Source organism: Anolis sagrei, chromosome 6 (assembly GCF_037176765.1).
Source record: "Anolis sagrei isolate rAnoSag1 chromosome 6, rAnoSag1.mat, whole genome shotgun sequence".
Taxonomy (NCBI): Eukaryota; Metazoa; Chordata; class Lepidosauria; order Squamata; family Dactyloidae; genus Anolis; species Anolis sagrei.
In genome coordinates, this window is record NC_090026.1 from 93848886 (window position 1) to 93875245 (window position 26360).

The following is a 26360-nucleotide window of genomic DNA, read 5'->3' on the forward strand; positions in this document are numbered from 1 at the left end:
GTGCTGTTTAAGCATGATGTTCTTACAGTATCATCCTATCATTGGCTTCCAGACAGGCGCTTTTGAACTGTGGTGCTGGAGGACTCTCAGAACCAGATCAAATCACTCCTTACTCCAGGAAATAAAGCTTGACTGCTTGACTGGAGGGAAAGATATTAGAGGCAAAGATGAAGTACTTTGGCCACATAATGAGAAGACAGGAAAGCTCGGAGAAGATAATGGATGTTGGGGGAAATGGAAGGAAAAAGGAAGAAGGGCCAACCAAGGACAAGATGGATGGATGTTATCCTGGGTTGACCTTGAAGGCACTGGGGGTGGCCACGGCTGATGGAGCACTGGCGTGGAATGGTCCATGAGGTCACGAAAAGTCGGAAACGACTGAAGAATAATCAACAACCACTCCTTTTAGACCCAGGGCTAAGGGAAATGAAGGGATCAAAGTAGATCTATTGTGTCTAGGTTAAGTAAGGGAGGCCCCTCCTCTCACTTCCATTGTCATCATAAGTACAACTTGTGGGGACGAGGGAGAGAGCCTTCTCTGCTGTGGCCCCTCGGCTCTGGAACTCACTGCCTGGTGAGATTAGGCAAGCTACCTTGGCAGCTTTTAAGAAAGACCTAAAAACTTAGCTTTTCCAATGTGTCTTTGGTGAGTAACTATATTTTTTATATGCAGTCTGTTCCAACTACTGCTCTGTCCTCATGAAGCACTATTCCTAGTACACTTGGCCCGCCCACTGTGTTCTATTTCTCTATCATGTTATTTTGAAACTGTTTATTTTATTTTGTTATTTTATGTATTTATTTTGATGGTATTTTTGCTTCTTGTATTTTATTTTGCTGTACTGTAATTTTGGGCTTGGCCTCATGTTAGCCACTCCAAGTCTCCTTTGGGGAGGTGGTGGCGGGGTATAAATAAAGTTTATAATTACTAAGTGGCTCTTTGTAATGTCACTGGAAAAGAAAGAGAATCAAGTACTTTGACTGCTGCTAGGTGCCATGTATGAGGGAAGGAGCATTGCCATGGAGACATTGTGAGGTAGGCCTTCTCAGAGCTGGAGAAAGGAGAAAGCTGAGGAGCAGCAGCCCCTCCGGCATTCAGGCAATGCTGGCTATGTACGCTAGTACTAAAATAAACACAAGTGTTTCAGTAAGCATACATTTAAACTCAAGAGAATTTTAATGGGTTACTTGCAAAATATTATTGCAGGCAACAACGTCTACACAGTTTTAGTTCCAAATCCACAAAAACACACAAAATTTATACAAATTAGCATAGTAAAAATTAAAGCCTTGGAGGCTTTGCTGGCAGAATTAATTTGTAGATTTTAGAATGGGTGTTCCTTGCATTTTTCTTTCTTTTTCCCCTTTTCTTACAAAAAAATTTACAAGTGAAATATTACTACAAAACTTTTTATAAGATTTTTCTGCAAAACATTTACAATTTCACCACCAACTATTTTTCTGTTTCAAAATCAGTATGTAGATTTAACACCCTATGTTGCACATCAATTTTTGAAGGATGACAACTTAAGTGACATGCATAAAAAAACCCACAAGGCATTAGAAATGGAGACTTAAATACAAATATTGTTGCAATAAAACATTATAAAAATTGAAAAATAGGACCCAAACGTCATGCTTACCTAAATTTAACAAAAACTTTTGCTCCTAAATTACACACACTTATTACTTCTCCTCATGAAACAGTGTGATAAATAATGACATAACACCGATTTCTAATGTAATCAGGGAACACATACACAACCTTATCCCAAGAAAGTATATTGAAAATAAAATAAAACTATTCCAACACTGGAGTTCTACCATGATAAATACACTCTGCACTGATAAGTACAATAAAGCAAAAAATTATATATTCATAATGGTGGCAAAGGGAATGAACAGTGAAATGCCATTAAACAAGCTACTACTGCACATCTGTGCCCTATTACGCACAACAGTTATATTCCACTGAGTCAAATAAAGGACACTGAAATTTACGATCCTTCTAAGACTGAAAAGTGGACTCAGAATGGTATGCAGAACAGACTATCATAATGTTTAATTCCAGGAGTAGTAAGTGCACCTGCTAACATGGATTAATTTTTATTAAATTCTACGATACCTTTTGATACATGTGTAATAGGGATTTTCTGCAGATTGAAAACTTCCATTTCAGGTCTGCATGCTTAAATATGCAGAAAAGAATATCTAACAGTTGTGCAGAGTATTTATACCTTAAGTTCACAAAAAATGCTTAACATGATTCCGTATGGAATTTTTTAAACTTGCTTAACAGATTTTACAGCACTGATTATGAGGCAGAATGATAAAATATATATTTTATGTTGCAGTTTATTTGCAAGAAAAGTTAATTAACATTACCTAATGGCCACCTGTATTATATGTATCCTCAATCCGATTCTGGCATTTAAAGCCAGGAATATCAACTGAAAATATTTTAAATAAAAATATATGGAATAATATACAACAAAACTTTAAAGATTCTTAAATGTCTGAAAAACATTTAAGAAACTTGAAACCACAGTGTAAAATTGTTTTCTTTTTTCCCATGTATATAAGCTGATGTTATAAAATTGTTTTTCAGCTTCGTATGACACTACATAGGGGCATCCCTAGTGTGCACAGTATGAATTACTTCGATTTTTTCTTTAAAAATGTGTGCAATGCCACAAAATTTGGACTTGTATAAAAATATTTGCTCAAATATCTCTCAACAGGAAAGACCATTTTAAAAAGAAGCCTTTTACACTGTACTTTTAAAGCAAAGTGTTAAAACATTTTGGTGTAGAATGTTAAAAACCAGGGAATCATGAGATTTAGCACAACAGAGGTGGTTTTTAAAATGTTCCATTAATGCCAATGGGAAATTATTAAAAATCCAGATTATATTTGGCCATACTTCTATTATGTAGTCAAATCTGCACACAAATCTATCTACAAGAGATAACTGAATATAGAAATTGTTTTTCAAGTGTGACAGATGTAGATGAGTATTCCTATTTAATTTATCACCATTGTCCTATTTGAATAAATGTTGTCTTTTAATGAAAATCTCATCCATATTCTGGGCTAGTTATGGCTAACTAGATACCTTTGACTGAAACTAGATCTGGGACATATAATGTTATTTTTTATTGTGCTGTATTCAAGAAATAAGCATTGATAACTTAATTTCTTATCTCTATGGTAAAGGTATATATAAAATAGTTATATTATTGAAAAAGAAAATTTATGGGTCAAGAAAACATTATTTAAAATTATGTTTTGCTGGCCTTTTTAGGGTGGTATGCGTAAAAGGATAGAGAGGACAAGTTTTGCTAGAATCCGAAAACAATGAGACTTGCAGTGAGACTTCGATTTATCAAGTAGGAGCCCTCAATGCCACATAGCAGGCCTCCTCTGAGAATTTCATATGAAATTATATGGCAAATAAGCTTTATTTTTTAAGTTCTAAAAATCTTACTAGTACACTGAAAGCCTTGGGCAAGCCAAGTTGCTCTTTGGATTCGGAATATTGTTTTCCTTAAGGAAAGAGAAAATGTAGATTAACTTAAAGAGTTAAACTTTTGGTTCACCCTTTTCTTTGGCTGTCATGTCAAGGTCTAAAGAATTAATGGCAATATCTGATATTGACAAAAGATTGACAGTGATGTATATGTACAACATTCTACTCATAATTTCCAAGTATCGCAATAAAAATTTAAATATTTCAATCACTAACTTTGTAACTGAAGTTAACCAAGGTTTAGCAATAAATCACCTACATCTTGAAATGGAATGAGTTCAGGACTTGTTATATAGATTCCCATATTTAATTTTTACATAGAAATTAATTAAAATCTTATGTCAATATATTTCTAAGATTCAACAGTTGCTACAGTATACACTGGCTCTACAGACTTCTTACCTCTCCTAGAAAGAGAATAATCTGTGTTTATTGATTGTCATTATACACACTACTATAATGTAGTGGCCAAAATTATCTGAGATAAACCTCAGACCCAATGAACATGCTGCCATCTGAATTATTCATTTAAAATGAGCAGAGTCTGCCAAATTTAGGATAGATATTTAACAAATTAAATTGAAACAAAAGATTCTCAGCTTCATGAGACTATTCTTGGATTTTGTTGTTGTGCCTTTTTGGACAAAATATTCCAGTGAAAATACTATAAACTTTTGTGTGAGAAAAAAACCCTAGCCAACAGCCGTTCTGTTGCATAATTTACTTTGTTTGTTGCTGCAACAAACATTTAAAAAAGAAACCCCAATTAAAAATCCTTTATGATCATGATATAGACCTATATAAATGTATATAGTGTGGAAGCAATATATTTCCTCATCTGCTTTATCCATAATTTATCAATGCCAATTGGCTCTCTTTTGAAAAAAATTGTCTTGCTGTTCAGTGCACACTTCCTGTGCTAATTCTCCAACTTGGAATACTTACAGAAATCAAGACCAAATACATGATTTCCTGCTCTGTAATACACTTTTACCAGCCCACTTCCGTATCTTGAAAGGTATGTAAACTTAAGTGCAGTTCTAGGCATTCGTATAATGTTCAGAATTCCTCTATGTTGGTTGAAACATTAGGAGTTGCTGGATTTGAATCTTGAGAGATGGTGGCAACTGCAACAATCCTTGGAGACCCAAGAACCTCAGTCACTGAAGAGTCCAATTCACCTGAAGTAACAATAGCAAGGGCAGTTCCCCCACCCTTCTTGTTTTGATGGGTTTTGACGTGTTTGGAGAGATGGTCACTTCGCATAAATCTTTTAGAACACTCTGGGCATTCAAATCTTTTCTCACCTATCAGGAAAAAACAAAAACACAAAAGACAGCCTTTTAATACTAACAGCACAATGCTAAATTATGATAGTAATAATGAAAATGCTTTTAAAATTAATTAATATTTTGGGGATACTATTAACATGTATATTATCACTCAGTAAAACAGGATGCATATGTATATGGAAATGTATATATTTTACACACACACACTATATATGTGTGTGTATGTGTGTGTTTTAATTCTATGTCTTAATGTCTAAATGTTGCTGTGTTATGATTTAATATGGTTTTAATAGTTTAACACACATGTGCTATTGTTTGATTTTATGTTTTGGTTTTTCACATGTATGTTGGCATTACATTTTGCCATGACTATGCTGGAAACCGCTTTGAGTCCCCTCAGGGGTGAGAAAAGCAGTATATAAAAACAGTAAATAAATACTGGTCTGGATCAGCTACATGGTAGAATTAATGTAGTCTGACATGACTTTAGAAACTGCCATAACTCAGTGCTCTGGAATTATGGGAGTTGTAGTTTTATAAGGTCTCTAGACTCCTCTGCTAAAGACTGCTGATGCCTGAGCAAACTATAATTCCAGGGATACCATAGCGGACAACAATGTTATTGTATGGTAGTAAAAGTGTATGGTATGGCAGTTTTGGAGCAAGCATTTGGCCCATCATAAATATCTGTGCAATACAGTTGGAACTGACCCTGGATTGATGAATATGATTATTTGACTATCTGGCTCTGGATTTATACACAATGGTTGTTTAATGTTTACATATGTTGTTTTAAATTGTTGTTTAATTGCTTTTAATTGTTGTTTGGGCATGGAATAATGCCAATTATGTAAGCCGCCTTGAGTCCCCTTCAGCGTGAGAAGGTCGGGATATAAATGTGATAAATAAATAAACAAAGGTGGTGTCAACCTGGCAGTTTCCACAGTAAAGATGTTCCCAAAGTTACATACTTCATTATATCTAAAATCAATGAAACCAGTTATCTATACGCTAACTTTAAATGCATTTCAATGGTACTGAATCTTGACGAAGTGAAGACTAAAACATTTTCTGCAGTGACTAATGTTACATTAGCCTTCTGGCAGATGGTAGTGCAGGTGTATCTAGGAGTGAGAATATTACATCCATACTAAAATCACTGTGCTAGTTGCCAATTAGTTTGCTGCCAAAGTACAAAAAGTTGGTTGTGATCTTTAAAGCCCCACATGATTTGGGGCCAGGTTATCTAAATAATCACCTTCTCCCATGTAATCCACTCCACACTAGGGTCCTGGGTGGGGGAGGGGGGGCTACTCCAGTTTGCCACAGCCCAACTGGCAGTTGTCACCTAAAGGACCTTTCCATCAGCTGCTCCTAGACTGTGGCATGAAGTGGCAGAGATTTGACAGCTAAATGAACTGTCAAAATATCCTACTGAGTCAATTTTAAACTATGAATTTTAACTTTACATTTTATTAGTATTGGTGTTTTATTTATTTATTTACATCATTATATCTCGCCCTTCTCAACCCCGAAGGGGACTCAGAGTGACCTTACAACTTAGGCAACAATTAGATGCCAGAAATAACATATAATAAAATAAACATTTATATTAAAACTAACAATCAAAACATCACAATTTAAAACCAATTATTAAAATCATGCCATCCAAAATCATCTTCTGGCCCATTTCAGTTCACTATTCATTATTCTCTTACTGCACTAAAAACTTGCTATTCAAAGCTTGGTCACATAACCACATTTTTACTTTCTTCATGAAGGTCAGGAGGGAGGGGGCTGCTCTATTTTTGCTAGGGAGGGAGTTCCATAGCTGAGGAGCCACCACTGAGAAGGCCCTGTCTTTCACCCCTACCAACCACACCTGCAAAGGAGGTGGGACTGAGAGCAGGGCCTCCCCAGACAATCTTAATCTCTGAGGTTGATCATAGAGGGAGATATGTTTGGACAAGTAAGCTGTATTTTAAAATTTGTTCTATGAATTTTAATATATGTATTTCAATGTTATTGTGTTTTATCTATCGGTTCCAACTATGCTGTACCCTGCTTTAAGACATAAGAAGTGGGCAACAAAAAAAAACTGATGGTGATGAAAGGTTCTTTTTTATTATCTTAAATTTATATCCTGTCTTTTACCTAGTATGTGACCCAAGATGCCTTACAAGATGACTTTTAAAAAAAAATAAAATGACAACAGATACCGTGAAAGTGAAAAACAATTAAATAAGCAGTAATACTTACAACATTTAAACCATTTTTAAAAGGATGTCAATTTTTATTGTTTGTTGTATTTCATTTTGAAATTCATTCAAAATCCCCAAGCTGCCTTGCACAGGACTCCTCCAAGGAAACCTGTGTATTTCTTAACTAGCTTCCATGATATTTCTGAATACAGATGCAAGACATTCTTATATAAGGTTTCTATATAACAGATTTGAAGATAAGCCACATAGAGGCAGCTCTGAGAGACATGGGATTGAAATCACCTCAGCAGAAATCATAATGTATTCCTGCAAATTAGTTACATTATTAAAGAAAATATACTTTACAGAAATCTTTGTATAGATCGGTTCACTGACCCGTATGTGTTCGTCTGTGTCTTTGCAATTCATCACTTCTTGTAAATCTTTTCCCACAAAAGATCCAATTGCATATAAATGGTCTTTCACCAGTATGCCAGCGAAGATGTGCTCGCAGATGAGATGTTTTCCCATACACTTTTCCACAACCTTCAATATGGCAAATATGTTGTTTCTTTTTTCCTGGTTCATTACCGCTTCTACCAAACACACAAAACAATAACACTTAGCTTAGCACAATTTAGAATGAGCACTCAGAATAAAGATGAATTAATTTCATTAAGAGAGGTAACAGGAATGCAAAAAGATTACTGTCAGCCCCCAAATACCCGATATTTTACAACTATTCTGACAATTACCTTCCTTCTCCTTCTCTGCAATTAGGGCATGAGCAAGCAACTCTTTTTAACCTTTTTCCAGGCTGCACATCTTGATCAGACGCTTGCTGGGCTTGCTGCAACTGAACCTGAGCTATCTGGTCAGGACTAACTGCACCAATTGTGGCATTCGCAATGCCTCCTACAGCTACAGTTACAGGAGCTATTGTGGCTTGTTGTACTTTCACGCCTCCATCCTGTCCTTGTTGCTGACCTGCAAAACAAAAAAGACAAATCATTTAACTTATCAGATTGTTTAAAGATCGCAATGTAGTTTTAAACACTTGTTTTATTCTATTGTAAGAATCACCTAGAGTTCTCTGATGTAGATAATGCTTTTGAGTGGCAGGTTCCATCCCTTCATAAGTTATTCAATGCAGAACTCTATCTTAAAAAAGGAAAGTTTCATTTTATTGAAATCTCAAAAATATACAGTACTAATTTCAAATAGGCAGAAACATGTGTTTACAAAATTGGTGGATGTCCTATGTGTGATAACTGTTGTCTTGGCTGCAGTTGTTCCAATACTTTGTGGTGAACTACTGTGGGAAGAATTTGATGACAAAGTGGACATGACTGCTTAGGAAAAAATAGTTTAAAATGTTGACAAAACTTGACTGCATCTCCCCATAATTGTTGTTCTTCAACTGGTTGCTATAAATTAAACACACTGTGGCACCTTAAATATTGTAAATAAGGCATGATATACATTTTGTCACATAACAATTTAAGAATAAATTGGGATTACTCATTTTCAGGGCCAGCCACCAGAAATTTCTGGAAAGCCCAAGATCTCTTAGAATGCTCCAATCATCTCCCTTCAGGAAATTGTGTGTATGTGTGTGTGTGTGTGTGTGTATCTTTGAGCAGGTTTTGAAAGGAGGGACAAGTGGCTTCCACAGAGTTTTCCATATCCCACCATAAAGAGCTAGGTAGCAAGATCAGCGTCTGCAATAGGGACAGGAAAGCAGGATGTGTAATTATATAGACCAAGCCAGATTAGATGAGGCCATAGTTGTTGTTGTTATATTTATTTGTACCTCGCTTTATCTTCCCAAAGGGGATTCACAGTGGCTAGACAACTTGCAGAGGATATCAAATCTAAGAAAATTAACTTCCAGGGAAACAAAAAATGTTTTTTGATTGATCTTTTCTTTGATGAATATTAAGAAATTGGAATTTATTGTGACAGTCATGTTCTCAGTCATGATGAAAACTAAGTACATCAAAGTGATAACTACATTTTTTTAAACTAAATATTAATTCTGGCATAATGGCACATTTTGGAAGTCTCATCCTGAAGAACCGGGCTAAGAACCTCTTTCCATTATATGACCAGTCATAATCGGCCAAGCAGAGAAAACCTAGATTACCTATTTAATTGATGTATTTTGCTTGCTGTTGATATTCAGTCATTTCCTATATAAAGAATGATCTCTGTACCCACAAAGAATATGTTCCAGGGCTTCTCATAAATATGTGAAACCACAGATAATAACAAACACAGTGTTTGTGCTCCTAATCACTTCCTGTCCTGTGGATAAATCTCTGGCCCCTTCCTTGTCATATCTCACCTACTTCAACTATTTTCTCTTTAGTCAATTACCTGTTGTTGTTATTATCATTGTTGTTGTTATTTATTGCATTTATATACTGTTTTTCTCACCAAGGGGACTCAAAGCGGTTCACATCAAATAAATGGCAAAAATTCCTTGCCTCACATACAATAAAAACAGTATGTCACACATCTAAAACAATAACATATAACTATAAATTAAACCATTAAAACTATAAACCATCAAACATAAACATAAAACATTTTAACATTGCACTGATCCCGAGGTTGTCATTTATCTGTTACATTATTGTTGTTACTCACCAAATGCTTGTTTGCATAACAAAGTTTTTAGTTGTTTTCTAAATACCAGGAGGGAGAGGGCCTATCTAATTTCACTGGGAAGGGAGTTCCACAGCCGAGGGGCCACCACTGACGGAAGGGAGAGCAGGACTTCCCCCGCTGATATCAATGCCCTAGCTGGCTCATAAAGGGAGATGCGTTTGGATAGGTAAGCTATACCTGCTCCCTAATCCTGTCTCTCATTTCAATATAGTACTCTTTCTCCAAAATTACTGAAGTTCAGATCATGTCACATACTTCCACAGATCTTTGCAGTGCAATTCCCTACCCTTCAAAATCCTAGGGAAAATCCTTGTTCTTACTTCAACAGAACATGCTGATCATGGAGGATAACATTTAAATTTCATTTATATTTAATATGATTATGTTCTATTTACTATGACAAGAAAAGTGCTATTAGTTTTAAAAATAAGTTCCAGTTTGTTATTAATAATACTATTATTTGAAGAAGGGGTAGGTTGCCATTCTGGCTTTTTTAAAAAAAATTGTTAGTAAGGATGGCTGAGAATTATTTTTCCTTTTAGACAAGATAGGGAAGTTCTCAAATAATTTATGAAACAGTCCTTGGTTTAAAATGGATCATCTAGAGATTACTTTACTTTCAAGTGAGTATTTATGAACCTTTAAGTTCATAGCATCTCCAAAGAGATATGTCTTGGACACAAAACTTTCTAGGGGATTAAAGGGAAGATATACGGTTTGTTTGTGAAGATCAATTTAGGAAACTACAGCAAGTCGTACAACTGCAAATCAGTCTAGAATCAGAAGATTTTACTTTTGACTGTATTGACAACTACCATCTAAACATGAAGAATATGTGAACTCTTCAAAAACAGAAACTTTACATTATTTGACAAATTATCTTAAGAAATTCTAACCTAAAATGCACAATCCCAAATAATATTGCTTGCTATTAATTACTATTTCAGTGGAATAGTAGCAGCTGCACTTCAGCTGCATGTCATTATTTCTCTCAAAACAGTCCATGCAGCTGGATCTTCATGTCTGCCATGAACAGTCCATGAAGGAAAAATCAAGCTAAATTCATGCTGAACTGTAATATAATGTACATCTTTTTTACATTTGAAAAGCCCTATTAGCTAAATGCTGGAAAGGTTGTGGAGGATTTTACTATTATTCTATTGCAAAATTATATTTAGAGTAGTAGAATTGTACCACCCAGGATGTAGTGCTGTTTAGCTTGAAATAACCTTTACTTAATCTAATGGGAATTCTTTCTGAGAAAATCTATACAGGAGTGTAGCGAAAGGGTTATTTTCAAAGCACAGAGTTTAAACAGATTTCAATTGCTAACCTGTTCTTATTTCTTTGCTTTGAAAAGGAACAACTATAGGCTACAAATGAATGTGTAGAAGAAAAAGAACCATGGTTGCACCAGTCAGACCTATAGCACTTATTTGAATTCTTTCCTGCACACATGCCTATTAGGCTTGGTCGATCCAAAATAAATAAAAAAATAAAAAAGTTCAAAACTCGTTTTGGATGTAGGAGGCTTCTAAAGTCACTTCCGAATTTTTAAAAAATATATATATTTGAAACTAATGAAACTTCCGAATCACTTTAATGTGGACACGCATGCACAGTAGGAAAATACCAGTACTGGAACTGGGGAAACTTCAGGAGATTCTCCCTCCATCATTTTTAGACCAATCCTGATGAAACTTGCTACAGTGGTAGAACACATGGACCACTGTTAGCTCGCTGAATTTCATAAACTTTGACTTCTCCATGGATTTTTGGCAAAATTTCAAACTTTTATATATAAAAAATTAATAATAAAGAAAATCTGTTCCTGGTTTGAAAGTGTTATTTCCTGTTTCACTGGGTGGTTTCTACTTTGAAAGTAGTTGTTCTACTCCAGAAACTTTGTTTTTGTGGCATAAGCTGTGTTAAATTGGTGGAGAACAGAAATCATAGTACAGACCCCATCAAGGGACATCTAGACTGACCCTCTTCTTCTGGGCAGAAAGGTATTACCCAAACTCTCCTGACATCCATTTGCTTCCACTACTGAGTTGGAGGGGACCCTCAAGACACATCCATCCATTTATTCCTTTTTGCAGATGCAGTCAATAATTTAATTTTATCATTACTTACTGACTGTAAAGGACTGGCTGGCTGTGGCTGGCTACCCCAGTGCCTTGTTCATGGCAATCAGGCAAAAGTAAGATGATTGGCTTTGTAAAAGTTTGCCTATTGGGTCCATTAAGCTCCATTTAGCTAATAAAGTGGTTTTGTCTAAATCTTTGTCTAAGATATTACAAGACACTTTCTGCCTAAAAAAAAGGGGGGGGGTGTCCATTTTTTATTGTTGAATAAGAGAGTATCAACACCACACTGGACCTTCTCTCCAAGGAAGGTTCATAATACATTATGTTTTATTAACGGATAAAACATAACACAATAACCTATTCAGTTTTGCCCTTGTGCAAAGAGCATACCAAATACACAGAGAACTGAGGGTTGACTTATACTTGAATATGTACTCCGTCCTGAACAGAATATGGGAATTAACCACACTTTTCAGCTAGTTCTTGGCAGCTTAAAAATAATTCCGACTGTCAACAATTTCCAGTTCTTAAGGGGATGATTTTGGATCTGTTCCACACAACTAATTTGAGTAACCTGATTCACTACTCACTCAGCATAATTAGATCTTCTATTAGAATCTGCAATCTAGCATTGCAGACAGAGCATCTATGAATATAGAGTAAGCCCTACATAAGCAACAAATAGCAAAGTGCAACAAGATGGTCTTAGAACCTAGTCTACTCTCAAAAGAACCAAGATGGTAGCACTCTAAGGGGGTATGAATAGACTACATCGTCACAGACTCCGGCTGTGTGGATACCAAGTTTTTGTAAATTCTGCCTTATGTAAAAAGCCAACTGCATGCTAGTAGTGAAACAGCATATAGGCAAAAAACGTTCTCATTCATCTTTCTCAAAATTGTACACATTTTCTATTGATGTTTAACTAATTTTCTTGGCAAATATAGACATTGTAAATACATGTTGCAGTATAAGAGAATAAAATCTCTAAAAAGCTTTAAAAAATCACAAAATAATACAACAAAAGAGATATCCCAAATAATACACCCAAAACTGACAGACACATGCTGATATTAGCAGTGCTTATTGAAAATGTGGAGGAAATGATGTAGACTTCCCTTCACAGATATAAATGTAAATGAACTAGCTTTTCAACTGCTTATCAAACCAAAATGGTAATCAGAAGTAACACAATGCCATTTCTAGTACGGCTGAACATACTAATTAGCCCTTATCACTGCACAATTTTCTACCTCTTATTTAAAGGAACTTTTGCATTAATGATATAAATTACTTAATTGGACACTGCACTGCCATGTGTACTTTCTTTAACATGGAAGTTAGAAAAACAAAGAAAACCTTGAATAATGGGTTGTAGGTTTTTTGGGCTGTATGGCCATGTTCTAGAAGCCTTCTCTCCTGATGTTTCACCTGCATCTATGGCAGGCATCCTCAGAAGCTGTGAGGTCCTTGAATACTTACTTTTTTAATATTACTCAAGGATTGGTTGTTGTGTGCCTGTTGCTGGTTCCTGACCTTTGGTGACTATAAGGTGAACCTACAACATGCAAAATTTATTCAGGGACATCTGCCATTATCTGTATCCAATGAGTTTCTATAGCCATGCAGAGATTTTAACGAAGGTCTTAGTCCAGTACTTGAAGTACTGCATCACATTGGTTCTCTCAAACATTTATGCCTGCTATTTAACATTGTCCTGTTGAGATGTTTTCTAAAAAAAAAAAAAGCAGCTACATGTAGTTTCAAGTGGATCAGTTCTTCATAGCACTTCATCTTACTGCAGAAAGAAGCTTGGGTTGCAAATTATAAACATGCAAAACACAATAGGAATACATCTGAAGACCATGTTATAACCATCACTTGTATGTTTTTGACAGATTCTAATTTACCATGATATTCATTTCTCATCCTCATAAATGCAATTTATGCTAATAAACATTAAGAAGTTGTGAATTAAACAATGTACAGTGCTATTTACTGGCACCGTGATGCTCAGACAATTGTCACATGTCAAAGCAAAAAAGAGATATGGATAACCATTATATCTCAAGGTTTGCAATGTTCGAGAAAAACTGCAGTGTCTATTTCCATGCAAGTGCAATGCATCTGATTCTACTCTAGAGCTGAGATTACCATTTACAAACAGGGTACCAAAACTGGTCAAAAAACAGTTCCTTTTAAAATATTCAACACCCTTTGACTTCTCTATATTTTGTTGTATTATAAGTTAGAACAGAAATGGTTTCAGCTGACACTGATGAACACAAAATATTTTTATTTTGGCACAAAGGTTAGGTAAACAAAAGCAAATCACCATATTGGGTTATGTAAGTACCTACTCTCTTCGCTGTGCCACACGTAAATAAGTTCTGCTGTAACCCGCTGCCCACAAAAATCATGAATAGTTGAATAGATCCCATGTGTGTGAAAGCCCAGTGTCATGTGATCTCTAGAAAGCTCCACAATTTGCTGAAGGACATTTCTAAACAAGCATTATGATGACCAAGGAGTTACCAAAACATATCTGGGATGAAGTTGTGTAGAAGAGAATGCAATTTTTTTTTACCACAGATAACTTGGGTTTAGTGTGACCTAAAAGGATTTATTGCAATAAGATGAAAATAGATGCTTAATTGACTTTTTTTTACAATGCATCACTAAAAACGATAAAACTAGTGGTTTGCCAATTATGCAGGATGATCTATACCACATTCGTTTATCTGTCTCTATTTAATCAATGAATAGTCTTAAAAACAATTAACGCAAGAGCAAATAAAATAGTAAGTTTTTGCACAGAGCACAGTACATAGACTATTATGTCTGGAGGGCTAATCCACCACATCTGCTGGGAACGGTCAGTTGCTTTTGGCCCTCTATCAACTCACAGAAGCATAGAGTTGGAAGAGACTTCATGGACTATCCAGTCCAACCCCCTGCCAAGAAGCAGGAAAATCAAATTGAAAGCACCTCCGACAGATGGCCATCCAGCCTCTGTTTAAAAGCTTCCAAAGGAGCCTCCAGCACATTTGGAGGCAGAAAGTTCCACTGCTGAATGGCTCTCACAGTCAGGAAGTTCTTCCTAATGTTCAGACAGACTCTCCTTTCTTGTAGTTTGAAGCCATTGTTCCGCGTCCTAGTCTCCAGGGCAGCAGAAAACAAGCTTGCTCCCTCCTCCCCATGGCTTCCTCTCACATATTTATACATAGCTATGATGTCTCCTCTCTGCTTTCTCTTCTTTAGGCTAAACATGCCCAGCTCTTTAAGCTGCTCCTCATAGGGCTTGTTCTCCAGACCCCTGATCATTTTAGTCACCCTCCTCTGGTCATATTCCAGCTTGTCAATATCTCTCTTCAATTATGGTGTTTGTTGCACACTAGAGCAGAAAAAGGGGCCTCTAATCATTAATCATACCACACCTTGGATGAAGGAAGAGTCCTGTTTTATTGAAGAATAACTGGAGCCAATAAAAGAGATGATTATAAAATAGGTAGAAGTCCAAAAGCAAAAAAAAAAAAAAAAAAAAGCCAAATAGAGCAGCAATATAAACAGTGTCCAAACATAGGAATAATAACAATGTCCCAAAAAGCTTGCAGAAATAATCCAAATGCAGTGAATAACCAAAAGCCTTCAATAGAAAACCATGAACAGACTAGCCACTGCTAATCCACTTGGAAAGCTAGATATAGCCTTAGAGATGAGGCCACTTGAAACAGGAATTTTCCAGGAGACTTGAGCTTGATTCCAAATGATGCCTGATCTGAAGACGATTATCTAAGGGCCCAATTTAAGTCCCAAAAACTGGTTTCTACTTCCCCCAGTTTTGGTCTTAATTGCTGAATTCTTTCTGACCTGCATAAACATTGGACCTCTCGATGGTTCTGACTGATTTCAAGACGGAAACTGGTCTTATCTATCTCCTCATTACCTCCAGCAGGTGTCAAGCTATCTTGCAAACTCGAGCCTGGAGAAGTGAGAAAACTTTCTTCCCTTGCTCTGACAGAAACTTTCTCATGAGAACTTAGCCTTTCCCCTGACCCCTCTTGATGTGTGTCTGCAGTAACATTATTGTCCAAAGTGTCTCCATTTTGCACCTCATCAGACTCACTATCCAAATCAGACCCAGAAACATTAGGAGGGGAAAACACAATCATCGATTCAGGCTCAAACACCGGCTGAGTTCCAACAGTGCTCAAAATTGGACACAATATTCCAGGTGTGGTCTAACCAAGGCAGAATAGAGGGGTAGCATGACTTCCCCTGGATCTAGACACTATGCTCCTATAGATGCAGGCCAAAATCCCATTGGCTTTTTTTTTTTTTTTTTGCTGCTGCATCACATTGTTGGATCATGTTTAACATGTTGTCCATGAGGACCCCAAGATCTTTTTCACACGTACTGCTCTCGAGCCAGGCATCCCCCATTCTGTATCTCTGCATTTCGTTTTTTCTGCCTAAGTGAAGTATCTTGCATTTGTCACTGTTGAACTTCATTTTGTTAATTTTGGCCCATCTCTCTAATTTGTTAAGATCGTTTTGAATTCTGCTCCTTTCTTTTGGAGTATTGGCTTTCCCTCCCAATTTGGTGTGATCTGCAAACTTGATGATAATGCCTTCTAACCCTTCATCTAAGTCATTAATAAAGATGTTGAACTCTTGAAAAACTGTCATCTGGCAGCAACCATTCCAGAAAGCTATGGACCAGTGTCCATCACATTAATTGTAGAAGGTGCTAACCTTTCTTTTTTCCCTTTCCCACCACATATTGTATGTATACCCTGTCTTTAAATTTAGTCTGCAATCCTGATGACAGGGATGGTCATGCCACTTTTATTGTCAGACCCTGTTCCAAGGTCAACCACAGGATATAGTCACTAAGAAAAAATGTCCAGCTAATGTTCACATTCAAACTTATATTGAAGGAATGTTTTATTAAGAGTCAGGAGGATGAAAAGCAAACACCGATTTAGTTTAAAAGATAGTGCTAGAGATTGTACTGCATACAGCTCCTATACAAGCTTGAGAAGTCTTTGCTACTGCTTGCCTACTGTTATGATGCAGGTGTATAATTAGAGCAAAGGCCTCAGAAAAGGTAAACTCAGTATTGTGACTGAAAATATGGTATTCGCTAAAATGCACACATCTGATTGTTCAATGAGATGTGGTAAGCCATGGGAAATCCGTCCTATGGATAAATTTCAGCTCTAAATGTGTGGGGCAAGCTACATGCAACAGGGTAAAATGTGAATTCGAGTGCTTCATAAAGAAGTTGTTGGAAGTTCCCACTCATTTCTCCTTAAATGTCTCCTCATTTCCTTCCTAATATGGTCCCTGTCCCATTAAAGGGGAAATATTTGGGAGGAGTTTCAAGGAGAAAGAATAGAAGAAACGATACAGCACTTGTTCTTCTGCATCTTTATTATGGCATACATTCTGACAAGTCACTGGAATGTAATATATAAATCTCATAAATACAATTATGTAAGCTTTCAGCTCTAGGGAAAGATGCCAAAAAGGTCACACTATTAAGAATCATGCATGAAGTTTCAAATTCATGTGATTCCTCCTTCTCTTATCCCTCTTATGATAGAAATGTCAAAAGCATGTTTTACAAGGAAACTGTGACTTGCTAGATTTAGAGAAAACAAAACTTAGTGGCCAGTAAGCAAAAAAATGTTTTGCATGCAAAATAGGAAGAGAAACAAAAAGAATGAATGTAACATCAAAATGTTCAAACAGAAACTGAAATGTAAGATTCATTATAGCTCTCATGCACTGAAAAAACATACTAATTTTCTATTAACCAGAAGTATTATTTTATCTTAAAAAACAGAGAATTTACAAATGTGGCTTTCAGGTTCTCTTTGATAGTAGCAGTAAAATTCAACCAACATTCTATAAATAACTATCAAAGTATTAGGGGCTTAGTTAATATCTCATTAATGCAGTTATTTTTTGTTAATGACATTTTCTACAAGTATTTTACAGTAGGTACACTCCCACATGCAATCTTGGGGACCTTACTAATTTTGACTATATTTTTATTTCATACATCTTTAAATACACATTTCATGCTTCTGCAGACTTTTTAAAAGTTTGAAAAATCTCCTTGGAGAATCAAATAAGCAATTGTATAGTTTTTCTGGGCTCCTGAACAGAATCAGAACAGTATCAGATGAAAACAATGTGTACATGTTAATTCAGACAAAGTTTTATTAGAGCACTGTTTCATCTATATATATAAACATGCTCTGTTTGTTTTGAGTGACATAATAACTCAAAAACCACTGGACTAATTGCCACCAAATTTGGCCACAAGACACCTACGTTCCCAAGGAGTGACCATCACTCAAAAATTGATTTTGTTATTTGGAAGTTATAGTTGCTGGGATTTATAGTTAACCTACAATCAAAGAGCATTCTGAACTCCACCAACAATGGAATTGAACCAAACTTGGCACACTGAACTCCCATGACCCACAGAAAATACTGTGAAGGGTTTGGTGGGCATTGACCTTGAGTTTTGGAGTTGCAGTTCACCTACATCCAGAGAGCACTGTGGACTCAAATAATGAAAACTTTAGACCAAACTTGGCATGAATACTCCATATGCCCAAATATGAACACAGATGGAGTTTGGGGAAAATAGACCTTGACATTTGGGAGTTGTAGTTACTGGGATTTATAGTTTACCTACAATCAAAGAGCATTCTGAACCACACCAATGACAGAATTGGGCCAAACTTCCAAAACAGAACCCCCATGGCCAACACAAAATATTGTGTTTTCTGGTAGTCTTTGGCAACCCTTCTGACACCCCCTCGCGACCTCCCCCCAGGAGTCCTGACCCTCAGCTTGAGAAATGCTGCCTTAAGGCCATCCAGCCCAACTCTCTTCATCAGGGCAAAAAAACACAATTAGTGCACTACTGACAAAGAGCCATCCAGCCCCATATATGATTCACACACACACACACACACATGTAAATCACAGATATAGTATCATAGATTTGAAAGGGACCCCTAAAGGACAATTATATGCTGAACGTTCCAGAGTAGGCAAACCAGACAATCTCTACAGCAACACTGACAAAGAAACCACAAGAAATACTGTTTACCCAAAAGCATAAAGAAATTACAATATATTAGAAACCAGCACTTTCTCATTACTTTATCTTCCAGATCACCAGACTGGCTCACAGCAATGCGTGGCAGGGGACGGCTAGTTACATAATAAATGTTCTAACTAGAGTTTTAATCATTACCTAAGTAGTGTGCTCATTCAGTAATCCATACACAAATAACTAAAATTTATGAGAGCTAGAAGCTAATATTCACTCATTTCAGTGAAAACCATGAAGATGAACATAGACCAAGCCTACATCAGACACTGCTATGTAACCTGCAACAATATAATCCATGCAGTTTCTTTATTTGCCTAATTAACTCAAGTCTTTTTACTGTTCTGCATTCATAGATTTCCAAGCTTTCCCATTTTACCCACGGTCCTTTATAATATGTAAGAAATTAATTTTGAAAGAACAGAAGATCCTCAATTCCTGCATTCAATGAAGCCAAAGCCTTAACATTTATTTTTATAGCTACACCACTGAAGAAATATTTTCAACAGTTTACTTACCTGCAACATTAATGGTGACAGGAACACCTTGTACTTGAACACCAGCAGCACCCAAATTGGCTACACTCACTGTCTGAAGATTAGGCACTGAAGCAAGCTGTGCAGCATTTAATGTTATTGGAGTACCAGCAACAGTTACTGGTGCAATCTGAGCAATAGTACCACCACTTGATGATACAGGAGTAATGGTTAACTGCTGGGGTAACCCAGTATTTTGAACCTGGAGATTTGAAAGGCTTTGAAGATTTTGGACCTGTACTGTCTGCCAGCTGATCTGTCCTGATGGGGTTAAAGTTGGTGCTCTTATGAGCACTTGGGTTGGACTCATTGCTTGGAGCTGAATGTTTTGTAAAGACTGCTGCTGAATGGTCTGAATAGTTTGCCCTGATTGAAGCTGAAAAGACTGTGGCGAAATAGCCTGAATAATCTGTTGCTGTGGCTGTTGGAGCTGTATCTGCTGCAGAATAGGCTGACCTACTATTTGCACCTGCTGTAATGAATTTGACTGATCCTGAACGTTTTGCAATCCATTGGACTGAAGTTGAGTAGAGTTCTGATTATCTGTTTCTGATGTGGTTGTTTGAGGTTCTTCAGTATTAGGCTCAGAACTGTTTGCTGTGCTTGCATACTGGCCTGTCTCTGCAGTGCTTACTAAGGTTTCACTGCTGGTTAATGAGGTGGAGGCAGTGGTTGTACAGATAGAAGAGGAGGTGGGTGAATCTGGCATAGTGCTAACAGAAGCTGTTGTGACCGGTGTTGATAGTAGCGGATTCCCATTGGAAATTCCACTATCAGTGGACTGGATAACCTGTCCGGAACTGCTGCCAGCTGCAACATTGATTACAGGTAATGCTAGAGTCACTCCCCCAATGTTTATTGGCAGTGATGTTACAACTTGGGCCTGAGTACCAGCAATAGGTAGCTGCAATGGAATAGAAACACCAGGCCTGATTTGGACTGGCACTGTCTGATTTGCCAAGTTTTGGGCAATAATATTGCCAGAACCTGTCCTATTTGTAGTTGCAAGAATAGCTTGATTATTCCCTGCAGGGATGAGCTGAATTTGACCTTGTAAGTCTTGCAGAGCTGTGGCATTAGCAGGATTTAGCTGAATTTGTTGACCTTCTGTCTGAATCTGCGGAATCACTTGGTACTGAACACTACCGCTTGGATTCTGTACTTGTATGACTTGGAACTGTCCTGGAATTACTCCAGAAGAATTGTTTGTTTTTGTTTTTGTAGGGGATGCATTTCCATTGTTGCTATTGGAGGGACTTGCTGCAGTCGAAGTGACAGAAGTTGTTTGCTGGATATTGTTGTCTTTTGATGCAGGAGGAGGGGCAGCTGCAACAAGCTGCCAAGCATTTCCGGCAAGCTGAGTTGTTACTAATTCTAACTGTTGTGGTTGATTCTGAAGTTGAACCAAAGCTTGACTTGGATCTATTATAATTTGTTGTCCAGTTGCTTGATTCTCGCCAGGAGTCCCTATTTTGCTGCATGTTGCTGCCAGCAATGCAAGAGGAGAAGGCTGGGAATCCTAACAGGGAGAAAGAACAAAGTAGAAAGTAAATGGAATATGCGAATAATTTAAAAAATAATACAAAAAATACTAGGAAATAAGAAAGCTAAATACACCGACATTTGTATACTTACTATGCCCATCTACACTGAGCATTTAATTCTGGTCAAAGTTAACTTTACATTCTGGTGACCAGACAGTTCCAACAAAAGCACATGAAAGTGTACATCACTGTTCTGTGGGTTGTATGATCACCATCCAGGCCTCAAACTGGTTCCAGGAGTTTCTATGTAATCATCTGCACAGTGAAACTATTTTCTTTAATCTTGTTTTGAAACTGCATTAAATGGTCAGTGTGGATGGGGCCTTTGTAGAGTAATATCAGCTATCCAAAGCGTTAACTGCAAAACTCTTCACTCGTTATATAATTCCTCTCCCATTGAACCATCTGAAGACCTTTGATGAATGCATGAAAACAACTTCCCCCAATCTAGACAAGTACATCCAAATAATGAAATTTCTCACACAGCACTAGCTCTTAAAAATAAAATAAGGTCTTCAAACCACTTGGGTTCCTATACAAGAAGAAAAGAAGCGCATTTATAGAATCATAGAGTTGGAAGAGACCCCTAGAGCCATCCTGTCCAGCCAGGAACAATCAAGCCACTGTGTTGTCGAAGGCTTTCATGGCCGGAATCACTGGGTTGCTGTGAGTTTTCTGGGCTGTATGGCCATGTTCCACAAGCATTCTCTCCTGATATTTTGTTCACATCTATGTCAGGAATCCTCAGAGGTTGTGAGGTCTGTTGAAAACTAGGCAAGTGAGATTTATATATCTGTGGAATGTCCAGGGTGGGAGAAAGAACTCTCGTCTGCTAGAGGCAAGTGTGAATGTGGCAAATGGCCACCTTTATTAGCATTTAATGGTCTTGCAGCTTCAATGCCTAGCTGGTGGGGAAGACAGGGCCTTCTCAGTGGTGGCTTCTCGGCTATGGAACTCTCCCCAATGACATTAGGTCCCTCCTAGCCTTCAGAAGAAAGGTAAAAACTTGGCTGTGGGATCAGGTCTTTGGAGAACAGTACAGTGTAATTAATAGATCTGGAATATATGGAATGACTATGGAACAGCTTATTCCACATGCCAGTAAGGTAGTGCTCAAGATCCTGCAAGGTAGACTGCAGCAATACATGGAGAGAGTTGCTAAATGTACAAGCCAGATTTAGAAAAGGCAGAGGAATGATAGACTGAATTGCCAAAATCCACTTGATAATGGAGAAAGGTAGGGAGTTTCAGAAAAAACTCTTATTTTTGTTTTATTGGCTATTCTAAAGCCTTTGGCTATGTGGATCAAAATAAATTGTGCTAAGTTCTTAGTGGTATGGGGATATCAGGTCATCTTGTCGGTTTCCTGAGGAATCTGTATAACGACCAAGTAGCAGCAGTTAGAACAGACCGTGAAACAGACTGGTTCAAGATTGGGAAAGGAAGACAGCAGGGCTGTATACTCTCACCCAGCCTATTCAACTTGTATCCAGAACACATCATGCAATGTGCAGGGCTTGACGAATCCAAGGCTGAAGTTAGAAACAACCTTAAATATACAGATGATACTACTTTGATGGCTGAAAGCAAGGAGGAGCTGAGGAGTCTTATATCCAAGGTGAAAGAAGAAAGTGAAAAAGCTGGGTTGTTGTTAAACATAAAAAACCAAGATGATGGCAACCAGACTGACTGATAACTGGCAAAAAGAGGGAGAAAACATGGAGGCAGTGACAAACTTTGTATTTCTTGGTGCGAAGATTACTGCAGATGCAGACTGCAGTCAGGAAACCAGAAGATGTTTACTTCTAGGGAGGAGAGCAATGACCAATCTCGATAAAATAGTGAAGAGCAGAGACATCACACTGGCAACGAAGATCCGCATAGTTAAAGCAATGGTATACCTATGGATGTGAGAGCTGCACAATAAAGAAGCAAAGGAAGATAGACGCTTTTGAACTGTGGTGTTTGAGGAAAATTCTGAGAGTGCCTTGGACCACAAGGAGGTCAAACCAGTCCATACTCCAGGAAATAAAGCCCAACTGCTCACTGAAGGGAAGGATATTAGAGGCAAAGATGAACTTTGACCACATAATAAGACAGGATAGAATGGAGAAGAGCATGATGGTGGGGGAAATGGAAGGAAAAAGGAAGAGGGGCAGACCAAAGACAAGATAGATGAAGGGTATACTTGAAGTGAATGGCTTGACCTTGAAGGAGCTGGGGGTGGCCACGGTTGACAGGGAGCTCTGGCATGGGCTGATCCATGAGGTCATGAAGAGTTGGAAGTGAGTGAACAGATAAATAACAACAAAATGGAATGGCTTGGACTATGACTATGGACAGCATGATTTTAATATGAAATGTAATGTTTTTAAATGTTTAATATGTTTTAATTTTTGGGGGGGGGAATTGTATGTATTTTAAGGCCTTGAATAATTGCCTCTATGTAAGCTGCCTTGAGTCCCCTTTGCAGTAGAGAAAGGTGGGTATAAAGAGTAAATAAATAAATACATTCCCAACAGATGTCCATCCAGCCTCTGTTTGAAAATTTACAGAGATGGAAACTTTGCCACACTCCAAGGCAAAATATTTCGTTGCCAAATTTATTCCATGAATTAATTAACCATCTAGGAGTTTAAGATCATTTGGGGACACCCTGCTCTTGGTCCTGCCTTCTTTGCAGGTGCAACTGGCAGGGACAAGACAGGGCCTTCTCAGTGGTGGCCCCTTGGCTGTGGAACTCCCTCCCTAAGGATATTAGATCAGCCCCTTCCCTCCTGACATTCCGCAGAAAAGTGAAAACATTGCTTTTTGAACAAGCCTTTGGAAACCTAGTGCAATAGCTAAACATGGTACTATGTGAAATCGAATATTGGAATGGTTTAGACCAGTATTTCTCAACCTGGGGGTCAGGACCCCTGGTGGGGGGGGGGTTGTGAGGGGGTGTCAGAGGGGTTGCCAAAGACCATCAGAAAACAGTATTTTTAAGGACACTTAACCTTACGTAAAGTGGGCTGGAAGATAATGATAAGAGGAAGCTTTTATGCAGGCTAATGATGATCTCTTGGTCCTCTCTATTGGTCTTTTCCCTTTGTCTTTCTGTTTAAATGTGACAAACAAAAGGCATTACAGTATTATTCATTGCAGCCTGTTTGAAAAAGATAACTAAAAACAAAAAAACAGCAACAATGGTTTCATATGTTTTTAAAGGTTTTAATGTATGTATGCTATAATTCTGTTTTAAATGCTTATTGTAATTTTTACATTGTTTTAATGGCATTAAATAGCTGCCTATGTTGTAAAGCCGCCTTGAGTCACCTTCGAGTTTGAGAAAGGCAGGGTAGAAATATCGTAAATAAAAAAATAGTTATTTATTCGTTCAGTCGCTTCTGACTCTTTGTGGCCTCATGGATCAACCCATGCCAGAGCTCCCTGTCGGCCGTGGCCATCCCGTTCCTTCAAAGTCAAGCCAGTCATTTCAAGGATATCATCCATCCATCTTGCCCTTGGGTTGTTGTAGGTTTTTTCGGGCTGTATGGCCATGGTCTAGAGGCATTCTCTCCTGACGTTTCGCCTGCACTTTGGCAATCATCCTCAGAGGTAGTGAGGTCTGTTGGAACCTTGGTTGGCCCCTCTTCCTTTTTCTTTCCATTCTCCCCAGCATCATTGTCTTCTCTAAGCTTTCCTTTCTTCTCATGATGTGGCTAAAGTACTTCATCTTTGCCTTTAATATCCTTCCCTCCAATGAGCAGTCAGGCTTTATTTCCTGAAGTATGGACTGGTTGGCTCTTCTCTGGTTGGATCTTTTCGGGTCCAAGGCACTCTCATAACTTTCCTCCAACACCACAGTTCAAAATCATCTATGCTCTTTCTCAGCCTTCCCTAAGGTCCAGGTCTCACATCCGTGGGTTACTATGGGGAATACCATTGCTTTAACTATGTGGATCTTGGTTGCCAGTGTGATGTCTCTGCTCTTCACTTGTTTTATCCAGATTGCTCATTGCTCTCCTAAATAAATACTGATAGCTAAACAGCGGGGGTGCAATCTGTTCTGTCACTTTCCCCTCCCCAACCCCAGGCTTGAATTTTACCTGAGAGGCTCCACTTTTGCTTTTCTTGTTGTTGTTGTTGCTTTCAGCCTCAGGAGACTTCTCTCCCTCCGAGGGCATCGCGTCCTCCTTGGGATCTACAAAAACAAACCCCATGAGGCAAGCATGATTATTCGGTTGTAACTTTTATTGGCGACATTTCCAGGGCAAAACGGGTTTGGAAAACAAATGAACGCATGGTTTCCACACATCATTCATGGGGGAGGGAGGGGGGTGACGGAAAAAGGAGTCCTTAAAAACGTGGTTTGAAACCCGGCCTACCCAGAAAGGGGCCGTGTGATTGGTTTGTGGCCTGGAGAGCGCGAGGCGGCGGAGGGGGGAGGGAGGGGTGGAGGCAGGCAGGCAAGCAGGCCACCCCCTGCCGCCCTCCCCCTCCTCCTCCTCCTTTTCCTGCCCCTAAAGCATCCCCGGCTACTGAGTGGCCCAGGATGCTCGAGGGGGCAGGAGGAGGGAGGCGCCAGGGAGGGGACTGGGAGGGTGCGGGCGGGCCCGGGAAGGAAAGCGGGGCTGGAAGAAGGAGGGAAGAGGAGGGGCGGAGGCAGGGCCGAGGCGAGGGATTGCAACCGGGCCCGGGCCCAGCGAGGCTACCTACCGCTCATCCTGCATCAACGCTCTTGCCGAGGCGCGGCCTGAGGAGGAGGAGGAGGAGAAGCCCGGCGAGGGGAGGGACGGAGGGCGGGGTGCTGCTGGAGAAGCGGCGGGGAGAAGGCCGGAGCTGGGAAGGAGGAGGAGGAGGAGGAGGAGGAGCGGGGTCGGCCTATTTTCTTTCCCACGAATGGCCGCCGCTGGGCTGTGGCGTCGCTCGCCCTCTCTCCGCCCGCCGCCGCCTGCTTGATTGACAGCCGGACGAAGGGAAGGAGAGGGCGGGACGGAGGAGGGCCAGGAGGCGGGGCCTTCCGAGGCCTAGGCTGACACCCACTCCGGGAGGAAGGAAGGAAAGGGGAACAGGGGGTGGGGCCAAGCAGGCGCGAGCACGGCCCTCGCCTTGGAAACGCGGCAGGCGCGAGGCCGCAACGGGGGGGGGGGAGAGCTGAAAGGCAGAGAGGAGGAGGAAAGGGGCGGAGCTTTCCGAGGCCTAGACTTGACACCCACTGAGGAAGAAAACGGGAGGAGGGGGCGGGGCTGAGCAGGCCCTAGCTTTGGAAACGCGGCGTAAGGCAGAGGAGAGGAGGAAAGGGGCGGGGCCAAGGAGGCGCGAGCCTCGCAAACAGGCAGGCGCGAGGACGGACGGAGGGAAGGAGGGAGGGG

The 26360-nt window shown here is 39.0% G+C and overlaps 1 protein-coding gene across 1 annotated transcript; it reads right to left on the bottom strand.

Annotated features, from left to right (window-relative positions):
* Window positions 1-1154: 1154 nt before the first annotated feature.
* Window positions 1155-26037, bottom strand: SP4 (Sp4 transcription factor). Its single transcript, XM_060782108.2, has 6 exons — window positions 25705-26037; window positions 25095-25189; window positions 19442-20978; window positions 7778-8009; window positions 7419-7618; window positions 1155-4836 (listed from the first exon to the last, which is right to left on the bottom strand). The coding sequence occupies exons 1-6, from the start codon at window positions 25709-25711 to the stop codon at window positions 4589-4591; spliced, it is 2319 nt and encodes a 772-aa protein (XP_060638091.2). The 5' UTR covers window positions 25712-26037; the 3' UTR covers window positions 1155-4588.
* Window positions 26038-26360: the final 323 nt, after the last annotated feature.

What these genes read in the sequence shown, in the direction of transcription:
- SP4 (XM_060782108.2), bottom strand. An exon ending in GCAAAAGTGGAGCCTCTCAG is followed by an intron (nt 20,979 to 25,094) that starts GTAAAATTCAAG and finishes TCTCCCTGTTAG; the next exon opens with GATTCCCAGCCTTCTCCTCT. An exon ending in ACACAGACGAACACATACGG is followed by an intron (nt 4,837 to 7,418) that starts GTCAGTGAACCG and finishes TTTTCCTGATAG; the next exon opens with GTGAGAAAAGATTTGAATGC.